This window comes from Orbicella franksi, chromosome 4 (genome assembly GCF_964199315.1).
Source record: "Orbicella franksi chromosome 4, jaOrbFran1.1, whole genome shotgun sequence".
Lineage (NCBI taxonomy): Eukaryota > Metazoa > Cnidaria > Anthozoa > Scleractinia > Merulinidae > Orbicella > Orbicella franksi.
The window spans coordinates 20,248,836-20,267,300 of NC_138148.1; the positions used below are offsets into that span (position 1 = coordinate 20,248,836).

The window sequence follows — 18,465 nt, forward strand, 5'->3', positions numbered from 1 at the left end:
TCACACCAAGCTTGAAAAATACATAAGCAGCAACTATTACAACGCTGTAAAGTTATTTTATTCTCATCTTTAGCCATAGTATTTAAATAATTTCCTGTCCAATGTATTCATAATAATTACTGTAATATTATAAGTCTTGTGGATTCTCCTTAGCCTTCTTGTTACCTACTATTAGTTTTCTGTAAATAATTTTCTTTATATAACAGATTTAAACAGATGATAACAACATGCAAGAGTGTCAGGCTAGACCAAAGTACGAGTTTAAGGTCTTGGCCACTCTCCTTTTTTGTCAAAATTGATAAACTCATAAGAGTACCCACAACAAAGCCAAAGAATTCTAATGTTTATAGACAACACCCATACTCTGTTGCCATATAATTTAGTTTGTTTAGTTATTTTTTGGCTGTTGCACACTAGAAAAAAAAACCATTATGGCCACCTCACTCAGTCACAGCAACTTCTTTTTCACCCAGACAACAAAATGAAGGGATGAGTGGAATAAAGCCCTAAGTGACTTTTGAAAAACGTAGAGGTAACCAGCATTGAAATACCTCGGGGCAGTTTATACAGTTTATTCTTATGTTTGGATAAACTGCAGCACATTCATCACTATCATTATTGTCTAGAAAGAACTAGGAGTAATTACTAGTTCTTTTGAGACAATAGCTAAAACCAGAGTAATTTGTAAAAATTGCTGGTAGGTATTTCAATCCTGGCTGCCTCATAAATTTTCAAAAGTCAATTAGGGCTTTATTCAAAGCACCCTTCAATTATTCACTATGAGCACTACTAAAACAGACATCCAGTGAGCCCCAAGAAGACAAGCATAATAAATACATGTAGATTACATGAAGTGTTCCACTTGAGGTAAGTGATTAGCACATGTCAATAGACTTTGTGCTTTTATCAGGAAATAATATATTACATATTTGTCGCACAAAAGCAGAAACTGTACATAAATAAACATTATTTAATAATAATTATTTAAATATTAATTATCAATAAATCAAATGCTGCAGTGAAGGTCATCCCTAAACTACATTTAAAATGAATTAGTTAATGTTTTAGTAAATAACAGTGCAAAGATTGACATCCAATTGTACACAACCCCAGCATAGAACAGTTTTCAATCCGGTAACCAAAGCAATCACAAAAGCCAATAAAAGCAAGTGTAAGGGACACAATGCATATCCATCTAGCTGGCCCAGATTTTTTTAAGCCTGGTATAGTGCCAAGTAAAGCAAAACCAATGCAAGTCCACAACAATTTGAATCTGTAGTTGGCAATCACAAGAGAGGATAAATTTCATTCAGCTTGCCTGTTATGCAAAACTGGTCATATATACCATAATAAGGTGCAATTTATAATACATGTACATTCACTTCTGTTTTGATATTAAATTAATCCAATAAATATTATTTATAATAACTGGGAGATTGTTGTTCATTAAGCTGAGAACTGCATACATTAAGTGGAAATACATGTACACATCTGTAAAGAAAACTTAACACTAATCATAAATTACTCCTTGCATAAGGAATCTGTTCCATTTTCAAATTACATTTTCTAAGGATTGTACTACAATGTTTGGATAAATTGCAGCACGTTCATCACTATCATTTCCACCACCTTGAAGAGCAATTTCTCATTTATTCCAAAAACTGCTAGGTAGAATTGATGGACCCATCATCAATCTGTGCACTGTAACCTCAGCCGGTGATTCATTCAGTGTCAAGTTCTGTTCTTCCTGGTCCGGTATATTCACAAACTTCAGTTCTCACTTCAGTTGGTGAAGTTTCCCCCTCAGCAGGGTTAGACTTGTTATTAAAATCATCCAGTGATGCATATATATGACCTTCACCAGGAGACCTTGGGGAGCTGGTCAAAACTTGTTCTTGGTTTCCAGAAAGCTCTGTAGAGCTACTTGGAACATGAGAAGAAAAAGTAGCACACTGTTCTGTGTTTTTCTCTGTCCCCATCTTAGGGAACTCATCCTCTCCAGCAGCTTCTGTGGATTCATGATCAATCTGTGGATACTCAATGTTACTCCCTTCAGCTGTGTCATCAATGCTTGCTCCTCTGTCAAGGTGGATATTACTGATAGCAGCTGCCTCCATTTCATCCTTATCATTGGCATCAAATGAAAGGTGATGGATGGTACCACTTAACAATTCTTCCTGTCCACTGTAGTACGACCAGTTGAAAAGAAGCTCCTTGTCTCTAATCTCACCTTCATCTGGATCCATAACCATGCTGTAGCTTCTAAGACTTGGTGCACCTTCTATTCCAGAGTCCTCGTCACTTTCTGGGGGACCAAACAAGTTGAAGCTGTGGGAACGACCAGGAAGCACATCCTCAGTCATGTTACTATCACCCAGCACGTAATCAGGACTGCTACTAGCACGTAGTTTGGCAGGGTAGGACTGCAGTTTGACCCTTTCTTTCTGAGTTATTGGCTTCTTGTCAAGGACAAGCTCTTTACCTTTGAAATACGACAACACAACAATCCTGTACGGCTTTACCCTCGCAAAAGGATTTCCAGCAACTGAAAGGTACTTTAAGTGGGAGCTCACGCACAACTTGGAAATTTCATGGACCACATGGATTTGGTTGTAGCTTAGGTCTAATTCAATGAGTCCGGTGAGACAATCCAATCCGCTAACAGTCTCGAGGTTATTGTGACAAACAAGCAGAGATTTCAAGTGTGCCAGCTCTCTAGGCATGCCTGTAATGAAGTGGATGTTGTTGTGTGCCAAATTCAAGTGCTTGAGACTTGGACAGCATAACTGCTGGAGATCCAAGTGAACAAATTCATTATAACTCATGTTCAGATTTTGCAAGACAGGTAAAAGTTTAAGGGAGGTGTCAAACGCTGCCAGTTTGTTGTGTGTTACATCGAGATTTGTAAGTTGACGCCACGGTTGAACCACAACTCGATTCTGCATGAACCTAGCTGTTGTGAGACCTCTCCATGCCTCTACTGGGCCCTTGACCTTGGGAGCCAAACGTTTTTCTGCTGCACAATCAACAAGAAGTTCTTTCAATGTTGTCAAGCAGTATCTTGCTGTTAGATTTGTAATCTGAGCTTGAACTCTTGACAGGTTGTTGATTAGATTCAAGGGGCAGCCATCAATGATCAGACAATTGAGTGACTTGAACAAGGAAATATCAAATTCTAGGTGGCTAGAAAGTTCCTGCGAGGTTGTACTCTTGTTTACAATACTGCTGACGCAAAGTGCTTTGAGCTGATAGATAAAATCGTAAAGACTTCCAAGATCCGCTGCATCTACATCATCCACTGCATCGGTTGGCTCTGGTAATTGTAACTGACGGGTTATGCAGTAAAGTTGAGTCGGAGCTAAAGTGAAACTTTCACCCTTCGCTAAAACGTCTTCGCCATTTTGAGCCAAATTTTTTGCCAGCGCCCTTGTCACCGACATGACATCGTGCCGTTGAACTTCTAAGAACTCAACAATTTCAGGAGAAGTTGACACGTAAGTGCTGCTGTTAACCAATCGCTGTAGGTAATGTTCCAAGGCCGCCTTTCGCTTTTCGAGAACAGATAGCGCCATATTTGACACGAATTTCTTCGGTGGCAACATGTCTTTGGGAATACCGTAAAGACTCACAAGTTTTTTGTGAAGATCATTGAACTCGCGGTACCTTCGAAACACAAACCAGTGGTTGGACTTAGTCATGACGTCTATTTTGTACAGGGCATGGGGTGAAGGATAGCTTCTTTGCCAAACTTCTCTAATGACGACATGTTTGATAGCAGGTATCGAACCGTTCTCGCTGTCCGAGTTCAATCGACCACGGTCTTTTCTCCATAAAGCACTTCCTGCTGGTGGAAGGAAGCCCTTCAGTGAAGTCATTTTCACAAAGTGAAACAATTAATTTTCATTTTCTCCGTTTTCTATGTATCAAGGAGGCCATGTATTTTTGGTCTGTTTATCTCTCTGACGCTTAAAATACATGTACCCAAGATTCCATGCGTCTCAGCTACACTCGTGTCCAAGGCGTTCTCGACTTTTTTGGTCAAGCATACATGTGTCGGTACCCTAGAGGCAATTTAAAGGGGAGATGGGAAATACGCGATCCCAATAGAATCAATATTCATCCGTGCTTATTCTTAAAGAGCTCTCAGAATGGATGTAAAAAGTAAGAGAAAACGGAAGTATTCTAGGCTTCTTGCCAAGAACAAAACTGAAACAGGTTCTTCCGGGGTGGGGGTACTTTCGTTTGATAAGTCCCCTGTACTGAAGCATTTCCTAAGATCGCTTTCCCAGTTATTCGCTTTCCCAGTTATTATTATTTCAAGTCGCGATTAGTTCTAGAAAGTAGTGTTCCTTGAGTATCGAAAGTAATTCGTCTATTTGCTTCGGTTTTGCCTGTTTCAAACGTGTTTGTCGCACTTCTCGTTGTAATTGACCAGTCAGTGATTACTTTTATTTTGATTTCATGACACTGATAAATGACGTACGATCCAGTACGTCTTATTAGTTTGTCTCTGTGGTTTTGCTTTCCTAGGAGTTTAATGGCTTCCTCAAATTCAGTTTCCAAAATATTAAGATGGCATCTAAAATGAACCCAAAGTTAAAAACGGGGGAGATCTTGGTAACACAGTACTTCATATTCCATGAATTCTAACTCGGGCTTTTCGACCTTCTCTGGTGTTTCCTTCCGCATTTATTGGAAGCACGCTGTATCAGGTAGCCGAATTTACAAGGGGCACCCAAAGCTACCCAACGATTCTCTCTCTACTGCTTAGCCTAACTGGAGTGCTTTGAAAGCTCTGTAGGTTAATTTTAGGCCGCGCTATAAAATTTTATCCGTTCCGTCATTCTGGGGTAACCTAAGTGCTCTCGAATTTATTTGGGCTTTTTTTGTCCATTTCCCGAAAACCTTATGTCACGGTCTTATTGCCTTTCCTAAAATCATAGCTGACCTTTTCTTGTACCCAAACGACATTTTATCAATCCGAAAACTACAGGCATTAGATTTCTCATATCACGAAAATTCGAGGTGACAGTTCACAAAAAAAAATCAGAGAGGGCTAAAGGCCTTCCGAACAGAAAATTTACCGAGACGATCCGTTGGGTTCCCCTAATTTACAATGATGGCACATCAATGCATCACTTGACTCTTCATCTTTTATTTTTACACAAGTGGTTTTTATCATTCAAAATAACTTCTGTACAAACTAGACTTTACTTATATTGACATAAAAAACAAATTCAACGCTATGACACAATACAAGAAATAGTTCAATTTCCAAGAAAACGTTCGTTCTATATACAGCTATGACGGTAATGATTGCTCAAGGCGGTAGAGGTATTCCTCTAGGGTCCGCTAAGGAAGGATCTTGCAAATTTTTCATTAACTGGCTGAGCCATCGTTTGGTGGAAGCATCATCCTTCAAACAGTTGGAAAATGTGCCATCCTTAAGCTGGTCAGGAAGGCATTGACGGAGAGCTTCACGAGCCCTAACGAGAAGCAACAGAAGGGAAAAGAAGCTACCTCAACACGTAAAATAGACCAATAAGCATACTTCAATTTTGTATAGATGTACAATAAATTTATAGGTCTACACCAACGTTAAATGTTAAAAAGAACAATTATACTAGTAAAGGTGGCTCAGAGCTCTGGCCCTGGTTTATTACAATGTATGTTGTGATATTGGGAAAGGCATATAACTCTTACAGTACTTCTCTCTGCCTAGGACAATAATGAATTGCTAGAATTTGTTAGGGTAGTCTTCAATAATGATTACGGGTAACCCATGATGGACAAACATCACATCCAGGGCGGGGGGATCACAAGATTCAAGATCAGTGACAACACTGACTCGCCCTGTTAGTTTAATGTAACCTTGTTGCAGAGATGTTGCCGACAAGAAACTAAATTACCAGATGTTGAAGTCAGTTAATCCAACATTTGGAATATCTCACCTTGAAAGAAAGATTATAACCATATAGCTGCATCGTATTATTCTCTTTAATCTTAATTCTCTTAATCTTGGTATGACTAATAAGATCTCTCCGACTCCGTTGCCTGGTTAACAATGGTTGTTGTCATTCTCAAGTGTCTTATGAAGCAGCAAAATACAATCGTTTCTCACTTCCTGCCATGCTAACTTAGCATAATGCTACAGGATTCAGGTGTAAACATACCTAGGATTGTCTGAGAGGCGAAGGTAACATCTAACAACATGTTTCAGCAGCCTTGCTGATTGGTCCTTAGCTAAAGCTAACACCATTTTCCCCTAAAATTTACATGACAAAATCAATCAGTTAATGCTATACCTCAGTCTATAAATACATGTTATTACCAGGCAAAAAAAAATAAAAAAATAACTAAAATGTCTAGACCATGATTTGCTTTATAAAAGGACACATAACTAACAATGCCACATGCAACAATCAACAACTGTGACAAAATGACTTGCTGTTTGGCTTACCAGGATCATAGCCACATGGGAAAACCTCTCATATGTTTGGCAGATGTACGATAGCCCTGTCTCATCCAGAAGTATTTTTTGCAAAATGAATGTGGCTACCTATAACCAGAAACCACAGAAAAACTCCAGTAATTACAAAAACAGCAGACATGTGCAGTCGAGCCCCTTAATGGCAGACCACTTTTTTGGTCCCACTGGACAGTCTATACATTCACTCATATCTCTCCACAACAGCAACAGCCACTATAAATTGTCTCAATTGCCCATAATTGTCTCCTCTCTACAACAGCTTTCCTCTGTTTCAAAGGTGGCCGTTACTGAGAGGTTCAGCTCTATTTAAAAATACTTTAAAGCTCAGGGGAAGTCATTTAATTCTTGTAAATTAACATGAACAATGTGTGCCAATTGGAAACTGCTACAATGTGCCAGTAAGACTAAATCTTTAGAATTTACATCACTTACAGTTTTTGAGAGTTCACTGCCAGATTCCATGATCCTCAAGCATAAAGGAATAATCTCTGTTGTGAGAAGGAAATTTATAACTTCTGCTTCATCAGTCTGTAAAGCAACAAGACATCTGTCAGTATGCTATTCAAGAGAAGTAAACAATGAATAATGTTGACTGATACGTGTTCAGTACCTTGACTAGTGCTCCTACAACTCCCAGACTTGTTAATCTTAGGTATTCAAATGGTCTTGTTTTACTTGTGGTGTGAAGGAATGGATACAGAAACAGAGGAATGTGTGCTAAAGATCAAGATCAATTAATCAAATTAGATCAATCAAAACAGCTTCTAGAAATTAACTTCATAATTTATCAAGGCTATAAAACAAATCATTCCTGCCTACATGTATCACATCAAATGCTTCGGGTGGTATAATTTATTAGGAACATTGGACCTAAAAATACAATTCAGCAGCCCCTCTGGTTGCCAGCAGCAATTTCCAGGTAGAATGAACTGGGGACCCTAAAAGTTCAGGTAAGACTGTAATACAAAGGCGTTTTAATGGATTACAAAGTACAAAGTTGAAAAACAGAACACATTATTTTATAACAAGTTTATTTTAATATTGGACCATCTTTCTTTACATTTCCTCAGCTCTCACTCTGAAGAAGAACTCTGAGCCAATTTGATGAATGTGTCTGTGCCCACTCATCAAAATTGTGATTACTCTTGTCAGCTAATTTCACCAGCTGATCCAGCTGAAATTTGACCTGAAAACAATGATTTGGGGTAACTTTGGTGGTGCCAAGGGCAGAAAAGGGCCAGTTTAATGGTTTATGAGCTACATCCCTGATAAACTCTCTCTCGCACTCTAGCTAGTTTCAGTTCACATGGTGCCATTGATCACTGAAGAGCTAACATGGCCTTTTCCTGGATAGAGAGATCACAAGTCATATAAATAAACTGTTACCTTGAAGGAATGCTGATCTAGTCTCAGGGTGAGAAGCAACACACTGCAGAAGAGCTAGTGCATTACACACACGATTTGACTGGTGAGCCTGGAAAATAAAGAAGAACTAAAATTAATTTTTATGCTAAGAAGATTTTCCACAATAAAAACAAACAGAAAAAGGGATTTTTCATGAAGGAATGTTTTGTCTCCTTATACATGTACACGTATGCAACAAAGCTTTCCTATCATAATTGTAAATGACTTACTGTAAGGTTAGGAGGGTTTATGACTGGATAAATATTAACTATTTCTTGAAGCAATGCTGCAATGGTTCCTGCAAAGAAAAAGCAATGTAATATTATGAGAATAAACTTGTTTGATTATGTAAAACTTACAGTACAGTGCTGGAAATATTAAGTTTATTATTGGTTAGGCTAAGTTTTTGTTTGAATAAAAAAAAATGGAAAACCATGGCATTGTGAAATTGGTCCATTAGTACAGTGGGAATGCCTTAGTATGATTGGTTAGAAGTAACTGTAATACACATGTTTGCTAAATAGCCTTGTAGAAGCAGTTCATCGTGTGGGATATGCCACTAAGTAGAAAACTCTTAAAATCACTAATCGTTGGATAGTCAATGTAAAATGGGAAGTTTCTATTAAATAAATTGTATAATCAATTGCATCATGGTCTGGGAGGACATTTACTTCCACTATTATGTGAAGCGGGAGGATCAGTGGATTTTGCAGCCATGACCCACAACCCATGATGAATGCCACTGAACCATGCAACCAAACCTACAAACCACAAGCCCCCACCCATGGCCACCTACCATTAGGCAACCTCTAAAATATTAGTCAGAAATTTCACACATTCGGTCAGACAATGTCCAATCACTGACTGTTATTTCCAGCACTTACATAACACTGTGCACTAGTTAAGAATAACTATGACATGGAGGGTTGGACATTTTTACCAAAAGTTAATGGATAAATATTTGTTTTAAGCTTACCAAATGAATGCCACAGCATAGGTGCCAGGTCAGGAACAACTTCTCTTTTTTTGCTAAAACACAAAAATTCATCTAATTATTTCAAATGGTAATTTGCACATTTAAAAGAAGTAAAAGACAAATAAGACAAACATTTGTATCAAAAGAATATGCATCATTCTAAAACTGTGAAAGTATTGTATTTTATTGACGATTCAAAATCCACATACATGTGTGAAAATCACCAGCCAAAATGTCATGCCTAGAAAGGTGAATGTAAGTGTACCAGTCTTCTGATAACCTCTGTTAACATTACACATGACTAACACTACTTTAACACACCTGGACATAATGAGTACATAATGTGTATCACATATACAAAAGATTGATGATCTTTGCTCAGCACATTCTTTGTTTTTATTTTATGATTAAGAAATTTGTGACCTCAAGGCATGATTGTTCACTGTATGATTTACATGTTTGTGGTTTAAATGTAAAAAATTTAGAGAAAAACAACAAAAACATGACTGTCTCATGCCAGTTTAGTTTCTATGTTGTAGTTTGCTCTCTCTAATTTATTAATCATACTGTAATTAGAAATAGAAGAGGGACAGTTACAATATTCACCAAAACAAATTTCACTCACACATCACAACAAACAAGATCATTACATTGTACCATAATATTACAAAAAATTCATGTTATATTTTCTGATGTTACAAAATGAAACGGTCACTAATCAAATTATCAAATCTTTCCAGACTTTGCAACTCAAACCATGCTCAAACACACTACTACAACTGGGAGCTTTCTACTTGTGCTAACATCCAGGAAGCACTGACTACCTCCCAAACACCACCTTTTATTTGCCATTAACTAAGTCAAATCACATTTAACTGCATGTAAAATTGACATTCAATAAATTCACTCTCATGATGAGATAGAAGAATGCTTTACATACATGTAAGCAAAGACTACCTGTACCCTTTAGACTAATGACTTTTGGTTCACTAGCAGACTTTGTGAGAGATACACATGAACATATAGGCCTCTTATCTTATTATGCTGCACATTATTTACCTCAGTTCTAATAGAGCATGTTCTCTTGTATCAGGACTTGATAACTCAAGCACCCAAGTGTATATTTTCTCTCGTTCCATTTCAGACAGGTTTGATGACTGGGTAGGGTGAGTATGAGGAGGAAACCCTCTCTGCAAATGTAAAAATAAAACAATGTTTAAAACACTGTAAAAGTAAAAAAAAGGGGGGAAATTCGAGTACAACTTACAATTTATTTCAACAGAGATCCTATAGTTAATAGTTCTCTGATTACTTGATACAAAACATTAAGACACAAGACACTACATGTACATGTATTTACCAGGGTGTGCAGACATAGAACATCAGTTCTCCTGCAGCTTGCCCCTGAGGCAAGCTGTATCTAGAGTACACACTCTACTACTAGCCCAACAGTCACTTTTAACTAGCCTAGCTTATGTAATGTTAATTTTCTCAAATTTTAACTTGTAATAACCTGCAGGTTGACACAATAAAATAATGCTCAACAGAAAAGAAACCGCTTATTCTTTAACCTTCACAATCTTGCTGAAAACTAATGCAGGCTAAAAATAAAACTCAAACAGCTAGAGAAGGCAGAAGAAATCACACGATCAACTTGTGGATTAAACCTTAAAAGCTCTGTTAGAGCCAACAAAAAAACGGCTGTCGAACTTCTTTAATAAACTTGAGTTCGCAAACACTACGTGTACCTAGCCAAATCTATAGCCAAGAACTTAACTTTAAGGCAATTAAAATGCATACTAGCCTGTTGTCCAAGCTGATGCATCATATTTCTTCGCTCGTATTCAGTTCTGTGTCCGTTTTCTAAACACACCTTCTTTCACAAAACGCTCACTAAACAGCAAACATGGCGGCCCACGACAATCTCTGCGCCCTTCGTTGTTTGTGGTCAGCGGTAAACTTCCGGTCGGAGTACTGGGTACTAGTTAGCCACGAAGACAAAACACGATTGGTGTCACAAAGTAATATGGGGTGAAATTTTTTCTTTTTCTGATCTTCAGTTCTCTGATTTTCCTTGTATAAAATGCAGGGGTTATGGAGCTTTATAGGGAAGATTGGAACTGGTGCTGCCCAGAATTTTCCATATGAAATCGGGGATAAAGTAGGGAAACTTGAAGACAAGTCTGTTTGGACATTACATGAGGGCAAAAAGAAAGTAAGTTAGTCTTTCGAATATCTTACTTATTTAATATGCCTTGAAGTTCACAAATAATAAGCAGTATTACCTTTTTTTAAGGGCACTGGAGAAACTGTGTCAGTGTTTGTTCACGATGTCAAGTCATCTTCTGAAGATAAGGTACTTGTCTATAAATTACATTAAAACCGATTAAAATTAACATAATAAGTTACATGTAAGCTTAATTAATATTGAGTCAGTTCCTTTGGCGGGACGGACCGATAAATATAAAATGGTACCCTATAATTTTTCTTTCCCAACGTAAGCTGATGTATTTCTTGGTGCATTCAATTTTTCCCCAGCTTTAGAAACATCTTACATTTGCCTGGAGAAATACCATTATACTGATGATGTATTGCTATTTTAAACATGGGCTCAATGTTTTTTATGGGTCATTACTTATACGTTAAAATCATAACCATTTAGAGACACTGTACAGATCTTTGTAGAGCTACTGACATCATTAGGAAGCAGCTTTTAAGATCTCAGATGTCAAATGAGTAGAGGAAGGATTTAATGTGTGAAGAATTTTTTTAAATATTGGAAATTGTTGCCACCAGTGCAAATGGATGTACAGTTCAACCTTAAAAAATCCTTGATCCACCCAGGGGCACCCCTTATATTAGCATCATATTTTTAACCTCTCAATTGTCATAAGCTGGCACTTCACCTAAACAGACACTACATGTATTTCATGCCCCAAGGGTTTCTGCTCAGATTATGTAACATGTTGTAACATATTGGACTGCTTGCATGCCGTTTTAGATAATTATTGAAACATAGGCTCAAAAAAACCTTGAATTCCAGCTTGGCATTGGGACAAGTAGCTATCAGATTTTACTTACCCTGGGCAAGTCTTAGTTTTCTCTTTTAATGATTTAGTGGGCAGATGGCTTGCCTAATCCCTTGACCATCAGGTAAGTGGGAATGAAATGTTACTAGCCCAGTGCCTCTCTCCACCCAGGTGTGTAAATGGGTACCGGTGAACTGAAAGGAGCTCAGTCACGGTATTTTGAATTGTTTTGGCCACATACAAAATTACCTTTAAATGGTAGGAAACCTGAAAATAACAGTTTGATAAGATAGAAAAACACCAAAGAGATAATGATAAACCATAAAGGAACAAGGATAGCTGAGGATGGAGAAGATTAACACGGATTACAAACAACGAATTTGAAAAATTGAGGCTAAACTTTTCAATATGCACAAACCATGACTGAGCCCCTTTAATGCTGGGGGTAGTCCTGCAATGGACTAGCATCCCATCTAGGGGGGGGGGGGGAATACTTTTAGTCGCTTCATGCAACAGAAACCAGGATAAGCTCCAGCCTGATGGGCCCCCTTGGCTCGTGTGCAGGCTTAACCTTGCCAGAAGGAGAGTCTACTTACCCAGGACAACTGGAGACACTTTTTTCAAGAGAAAATGGATGAATGAAAGTTTGACTTGAATCAAGCGTTTGTCCAACATTCTCTAAACAGCATCCTTTATCAATGTGATTTCATCTTTTTAGGGTATAAATAATAATGATTGTAAATTACATGCAAGTGTTACTACTAACAGTATAATCTTGCATGTTTGGCTGTTTGAAATAAATGATTATGTGGTTTGTCAGTCTATACTGACCAAAGTTTCTTACAAGGTGAAAAAAGTTGATCTATACAGTGCAGTGTATATTACAGACCAATTCAGACCAAATAATTAAAATTTACTTTTTAGGGGTATCATAAAATTGGCAGGACAATCATCTCAGGGGCTTTTGATTAAGATTTATTTGTCCCAGCCTGCAACCATCACTAACATCAGTTTCTTTTGACACATATGAATTGAAAGGAGTGGGTGGTGGGAGATGATTTATTAATTATAAATTTTTGTTTTGTTGTGTTTAACAACAGTTTTGCATTAAAGATTTTTTCATGGAAGACTGGTAACAATCAATTATCACTTAATAAAAGGTTACTCCACAGTTATCTCGTGATTGTTACTGAGTATTTACTTCTCAAAGGTTGTCTTCACCATCGTGAAAGGTGATGGGGGGACAAGAAGTCCATGATTTGGTTTTGAATTTGCTCAACAAAAGGGTTTTTTTTTTCAAAGGTTCAAACTGCTAAGTTAGCACTCAGAAGACTGAAAACTCTTCGCCATCCTAATATCGTAAGATACGTTGATGCACTTGAGGTGAGGATTAAGGAAATGTTACCACTGATGGCACTGTCTTAAATGTCTCCCTGTTATAACTACATTTACAGACAAACTTAGTTAAAATTCTATTGCTACATGAAGGTGTTTTAATTTCTAATCCTTGATGTGTAGAAACAATTATAACTGACATTTGAAAAGTTAAGACTTATTCTTGGTTTCTCCTACAAATCTCTTGAGTAAAAATTGCTGGTGAAGTTAATGATACAGTGTCCCATAATATTGTGTTTGTGTAGAAAAGATATTTCTATCACAGTCCACAGGGTTTGCCCGCCAGTTGGTCAATAAGCGCGCACTACAATGCAACTCACTATCCTGACAACAGAATAGATAGTGAGTAGTGTAGCCAATCAGCGAACGGCATTCATGATAGAACACTAGTAGGTTTACACTAAAACTGGATAGAAACACAGAAACAAAATGTTTACTATTTGTTAGATATTACTGGCCTAGGTGTAACTTTTCTTTTTCTTTCTTTTTTTCAGTCCGAAACAGTTATTTACCTGGTTACAGAACCTGTGCGGCCATTAGAAGTGCAACTTAATGATGATGACAACTCTAAGTCTGACCTGGCCATCTCTTGGGGATTACATCAAATAACAGTATGTGTGCTTAACTTTGTGTATGCTTATACCATTAATATTTCCACTCAACAATGTGTGGTTTTAGTTTTGACCTCCTTTGACAATCCCCATGCTTTTTGTGTGTATATTTCTTCTGCTTCGACAAATCAAAATCTCGTTTAAATGATAGTAAGAGCAAAATAAATGCTACGTTCATGCTGATGGTTAAACTAAACCTGTTCATTAATGTTTTTCTTATACGTAACATTTACATCTGGATCATTTACATCTTTCTTCTCTTAACCTTGGGAGAATTTTGCTGGAAGTAGGAAACAAATTCTGAATTAACTTATTACTTGTTATCTTAATTTTCTGCAAGAGGACACAAATCTTGCAGAATATCTGTAACGGAGCTCGACTTTGCGGCCACTGGTGTCGCTAATGGGACCAAATTTTTGTCATTGGCAACTAACTTTTCATGCTTTTCACTGAAATACTTTTGCTGGTGACTAAATCTGAAAACTTAGGGGCTAGGTGTCCCCAAGGTTTTTGCCTGAAAGTTGAACCCTGTATAAGTGACCAAAAAGTATGACTTTAATTTATAACTATAGTTTTATGACTTTTTGTCTGAACTGCACATCACATGCTTACTGCCCATTGATAATGTTGTCTCCTCAAAGAAGAGCAGTGCAGTACATTTATTGACTGTATATGTTTTCAAGCACAATTTTGGAGTTCATTAAAAACGTTTTGTCCATAATTGTGATGGTACAGTGTAGATTTCACTTTTTCTGAATTTTAGGCTGGCCTCAGCTTCCTCACAAATGACTGCAGTTTAATTCATGGTAATGTGTGCATGGCATCAGTATTTGTAGATGTTGCAGGGGAGTGGAAGCTTGGTGGAGTAGAATACCTGAAGCCTGTTGATCCACCTCCTAACACTGAAGAACCTGATCTACCTCGTCTACCAGTGCTACAAGTCTATGAACCTCCTGAGGGAAGAAAATTTAGTAAAGGCAACAAAAAGATTGAAAAATGGTTAGCCCTCGCAATTATTATTTTATGAAACATTCAGTACTGTAAGCTGTGCTTTCAGTTGATTTACCATTCTGTAACTCCTCCTCCTCCTCCTCTTCCTCCATCTACATGTAGTCACCTACCCCCCCCCCCTTCTCCTCTCTCCTCTCTTCTTCATTCACACCACCCCTTCCTTATTCACCTTTCCTTCCTCCTCATGATTCACATCCACATCCTCCTCTTGTTTTTTGCCCTCTTTCCCTTCCACTTCTTCCTTATCCTTGTTTTCCCCACCTTCTCCTTTCATTCCCATCTCCTCTTCCTTATCCATCTCCTCCTCCTTCCGTTCCTCCTCATCCTCATCCTCCTTCTCTTCCAACATGACCACCACCACCACCTCTTTATTCTAAGTACAGTTACTGTAGAACATTTTCCTAGTCAAAACATGATATTTATTTAGCTTTAGAGGGTGAACATACATGTAAAGTTTGTTTTCAAACCTGCAGAGTGTGGAGCTCTGCCTTGCTCGACTAATGCTTGGCTATTCTCCAGTCTCTGAACTTTGTAGAAGTGTTGCTGCTCCTTTGCAGTGACAATAATGGTGCAATAGCCCACTTGCAACAGCATTTTTGCTGTAATGCTCATCTAGCAATTTTGTTGATACTTACCTGTATTTATACTCATGGCACTGTCTAAGAAAAGGCTCCTGCATAAGAACACAACACACAGGGTGCTTTCCATTATGTCAGAGTGACCAGTCAGAGACCAGTGGGAAATGGAACCACATTTTCTGATTTTCTGATCAAACCAGGCCAACCAAGAGGAATGGTTCTTACCATTTTTTATTCCTTTTCCAGATTCCCTAGACGTAAGTGAAGAGAAGTAGGGCAATGAAATGGTTTGTCAAAAATGGAACGGTAAATTTTGGTCAGAATATTCCAACCAAAATAAGTGGACAACTTTCAGAGGTGATCCTGAATATTCCAGTCAGAAAGAACTGAAAAGGACCTCTCTGTTTGATTTCCTACCGAAATTTCCAGAATCTTTGGCATAATGGAAAGCGCCCACAGATTCAAGCCAGATCTGACACCATCTAATCCAGAGATCAGTGTACTGTCAGGTCTTGATACATGTACCTCCTAAAAATTAAATTTAATGTACTGTGTTGTAACATTTGATAAATATTCCATTTATGAACTTGTACAAGATTCCTTGGCTATCGATTCACTGTTTTTCTAATCCAAAATTGACACCTTGCAGGTCAGCAGATATGTGGGGTCTTGGATGTTTAATATGGGAAGTCTTCAATGGCTCTTTGTCCAGAACAGGTTCCCTGAAGTCTGTTGGCAAGATTCCAAAGAGTCTTGTGCCAGATTATGTACAGCTTGTGGGTGCCAACCCTAAGAGCAGACCAAACCCTGCAAAATTTCTACAGGAATGTCGAGCACATGGGCATTACCTCAAAAATAGCTTTGTCGATGCAAACTTATTCCTGCAAGAGTTACAGGTTTGTTTGTTGTGTTTATGCTGAAAGAATGCTGCAGTCACATACCTTTTGAGCATTGCATGTACCATATATGTAGTTATGTGAGTCGATTGAATTACTCGCTTGAGTAAGGAAACCAGTGCTTCCTCTGATCATCATGTCAGTTACTTGTGACTACTAGACTAAGTTCATTGTTCCATTTCAGGTCATGTCATTTACTTCTGCTCTGAAATGTTAATCATTCTTCCACTTGAGGTGTAAATAATTATTTTAAGACATCATTTCATTGGTCTATAAGGGTGTAGACCTTTGCACTGATCAGACTTCACTCAGCTTGGGTCAAATGTACTGCTTGTAAACTTTTCAAAATGTCTGAAATCCTCCACCTACATGGTAAAAGTGAATTAAAATTGCACCCACTGGAAGGTTGATTTTTTTGGGCAGCATATGCATAGGGAATTAATAGTGAAATGTTGTCTATCAATCAGTACTGACGTTAACAGTCTATTGGATAGGTTTAAACTTAGTTTGCCACTGCTCTTCTTATTAATAATGTTTTGCATTTTTTTGTCTTGGAACTCTCACTAATCTCTAACAAACTTTAAAGGAGCTCAGTCACGGTGTTTTGTCTCTTTTTTTTGGCCATGTACAAAATCTCCTTTAAGTGGAAGGAAACCTGAAAATAATAGTTTACTAAAATAGAAAAACATCAAAGAGATAGCAATAAACCATAACGGAACAAGGATGGTCAAGGATGGCAAAGATTGACACAGATTGCAAAAGACGAATTTGAAAAATTTAGGCTAAACTTTTCAAAATGTACAAACCGTGACTGAGCCCCTTTAAGGCAACAAAGATGCAAGTGACATTGCTTTTTCTTCTTCTTCTTCTTTTTTTTTCCTTTAGCGAAGTGCAAAAATGCCATGACTCTGATTAAAACAATGTCTTTATGTTGTGAATAATATGAAAACTTTCTCCTTGACTCTCAAGAAATATCACTGGCTACTCTCATTGGACACACTTTTCCTATGATGAATAGATAATATGATTCTTTACTGATGCATTGCATTATGTCTGTTAAATAGATTAAAGAGCAGAAAGAACAGAAGCAATTTTTCCAGTCACTCAGCTCCTCATTGGACTTGTTTCCTCAACAATACTGCAAACATAGAATCCTTCCTCAGTTGCTGAATGCTTATGAATATGGATCAGCTGGTTCTGCTGTCCTGGGACCACTGTTTAAAGTAAGATCATTATAATGTCACTTGTCATTGCAAGATCATAAGTGACAGAGATTAAACCTAGTATTATAACCATGTATGTACAGTTTTTTCATGTATTTTATTCATTAGTCTTTAGATATCGCAGGTCTGTTAAAGTGAGTAAATTTTTAGGTAAATTTCCAGAGCTTATTCTAGTTTCAGTTCCATGTAATGAGTAGGAGCATAAACTACTTCCTCTGCATAGCTGAGTACCTACAATCCTGACCAAAAGGACACTTGACAAAATGGCAACTGATAACGCATTATTTTGAAGTGAGAAGTCGTTATTTAATTTGCTGAACCCCCCTCCCCCCCAAAGCAATGTTGGAATAGTGGGGTCTGCTTTGGATGAATCAACATCAACATTGTATTGGGGGTGGGGAGGGGGAGGTGGACAGAAAGACCATTTGTTGGCAAAAGTGCAAAGTGTCCCAAGACTTTTGACCAGGATTGTAGTCTATCACAGGTTATGTACAGTGTATAAACAGGTACAATTTCTTTTGACCGTGATTTGCCACTTGCAGTTAGTTTATACTTGTATCTGTATTCTTGTAGTTTATCTCACCCTTGATTGGTGAGAACACAATATTCTATCAATATTCCTGGTGCATATTGTTTAGCAACTTTCACAACTGTATATTAAACTTAGTTCATTTGTGGTGTCCTCTATCATGCAGGTTGGGAAACTCTTGGAAGCAGATGAATATCAACAGAAAATAGTACCATGTGTGGTGAAGCTGTTCTCATCCACAGACAGGGCCACACGCATCCACCTACTACAGCAGGTCTGGACAATCTTTCACTCCAGTTATAATGGAACCTCTCTTTTTTTTT

At 37.7% G+C, this 18,465-nt stretch overlaps 3 protein-coding genes across 4 annotated transcripts in view; 1 reads left to right on the forward strand and 2 right to left on the reverse strand.

The window, feature by feature from the left end:
* Positions 1-36: 36 nt before the first annotated feature.
* Positions 37-4,054, reverse strand: LOC145483655 (uncharacterized). The gene has a single exon (XM_081462193.1). The coding sequence runs from the start codon at positions 3,873-3,875 to the stop codon at positions 1,722-1,724; it is 2,154 nt and encodes a 717-aa protein (XP_081318319.1). The 5' UTR covers positions 3,876-4,054; the 3' UTR covers positions 37-1,721.
* A 1,081-nt stretch (positions 4,055-5,135) lies between these two features.
* On the reverse strand, positions 5,136-10,806 carry LOC145483668 (CCR4-NOT transcription complex subunit 9-like). The gene is made up of 10 exons (XM_081462209.1): positions 10,675-10,806; positions 9,930-10,060; positions 8,871-8,923; positions 8,125-8,192; positions 7,877-7,964; positions 7,101-7,207; positions 6,923-7,018; positions 6,461-6,559; positions 6,174-6,265; positions 5,136-5,486 (listed from the first exon to the last, which is right to left on the reverse strand). The coding sequence occupies exons 1-10, from the start codon at positions 10,696-10,698 to the stop codon at positions 5,321-5,323; spliced, it is 924 nt and encodes a 307-aa protein (XP_081318335.1). The 5' UTR covers positions 10,699-10,806; the 3' UTR covers positions 5,136-5,320.
* A 58-nt stretch (positions 10,807-10,864) lies between these two features.
* Positions 10,865-18,465, forward strand: part of LOC145483653 (N-terminal kinase-like protein) — a 20,090-nt gene continuing 12,489 nt past the window's right edge. For both annotated transcript variants that reach the window (XM_081462190.1, XM_081462191.1), the window contains exons 1-8: positions 10,865-11,085; positions 11,167-11,226; positions 13,202-13,282; positions 13,789-13,905; positions 14,669-14,904; positions 16,144-16,390; positions 17,455-17,613; positions 18,309-18,416. In XM_081462190.1, the coding sequence (XP_081318316.1) occupies positions 10,954-11,085; positions 11,167-11,226; positions 13,202-13,282; positions 13,789-13,905; positions 14,669-14,904; positions 16,144-16,390; positions 17,455-17,613; positions 18,309-18,416 (1,140 nt within the window). In that variant the 5' untranslated portion in view covers positions 10,865-10,953. The remainder of the gene's footprint in view (positions 11,086-11,166; positions 11,227-13,201; positions 13,283-13,788; positions 13,906-14,668; positions 14,905-16,143; positions 16,391-17,454; positions 17,614-18,308; positions 18,417-18,465) is intronic.

Excerpts from the sequence above, each read along its gene's own strand:
- LOC145483655 (XM_081462193.1), bottom strand. The coding sequence starts at position 3,875 with ATGACTTCACTGAAGGGCTTCCTTCCACCAGCAGGAAGTGCTTTATGG.
- LOC145483668 (XM_081462209.1), bottom strand. The coding sequence starts at position 10,698 with ATGATGCATCAGCTTGGACAACAG. Across the intron at positions 7,208-7,876 it reads TAGATCAGCATTCCTTCAAG|CACACATTCCTCTGTTTCTG; the intron begins GTAACAGTTTAT and ends CTTGATCTTTAG. Across the intron at positions 6,266-6,460 it reads CCCATGTGGCTATGATCCTG|GGGAAAATGGTGTTAGCTTT; the intron begins GTAAGCCAAACA and ends TGTAAATTTTAG.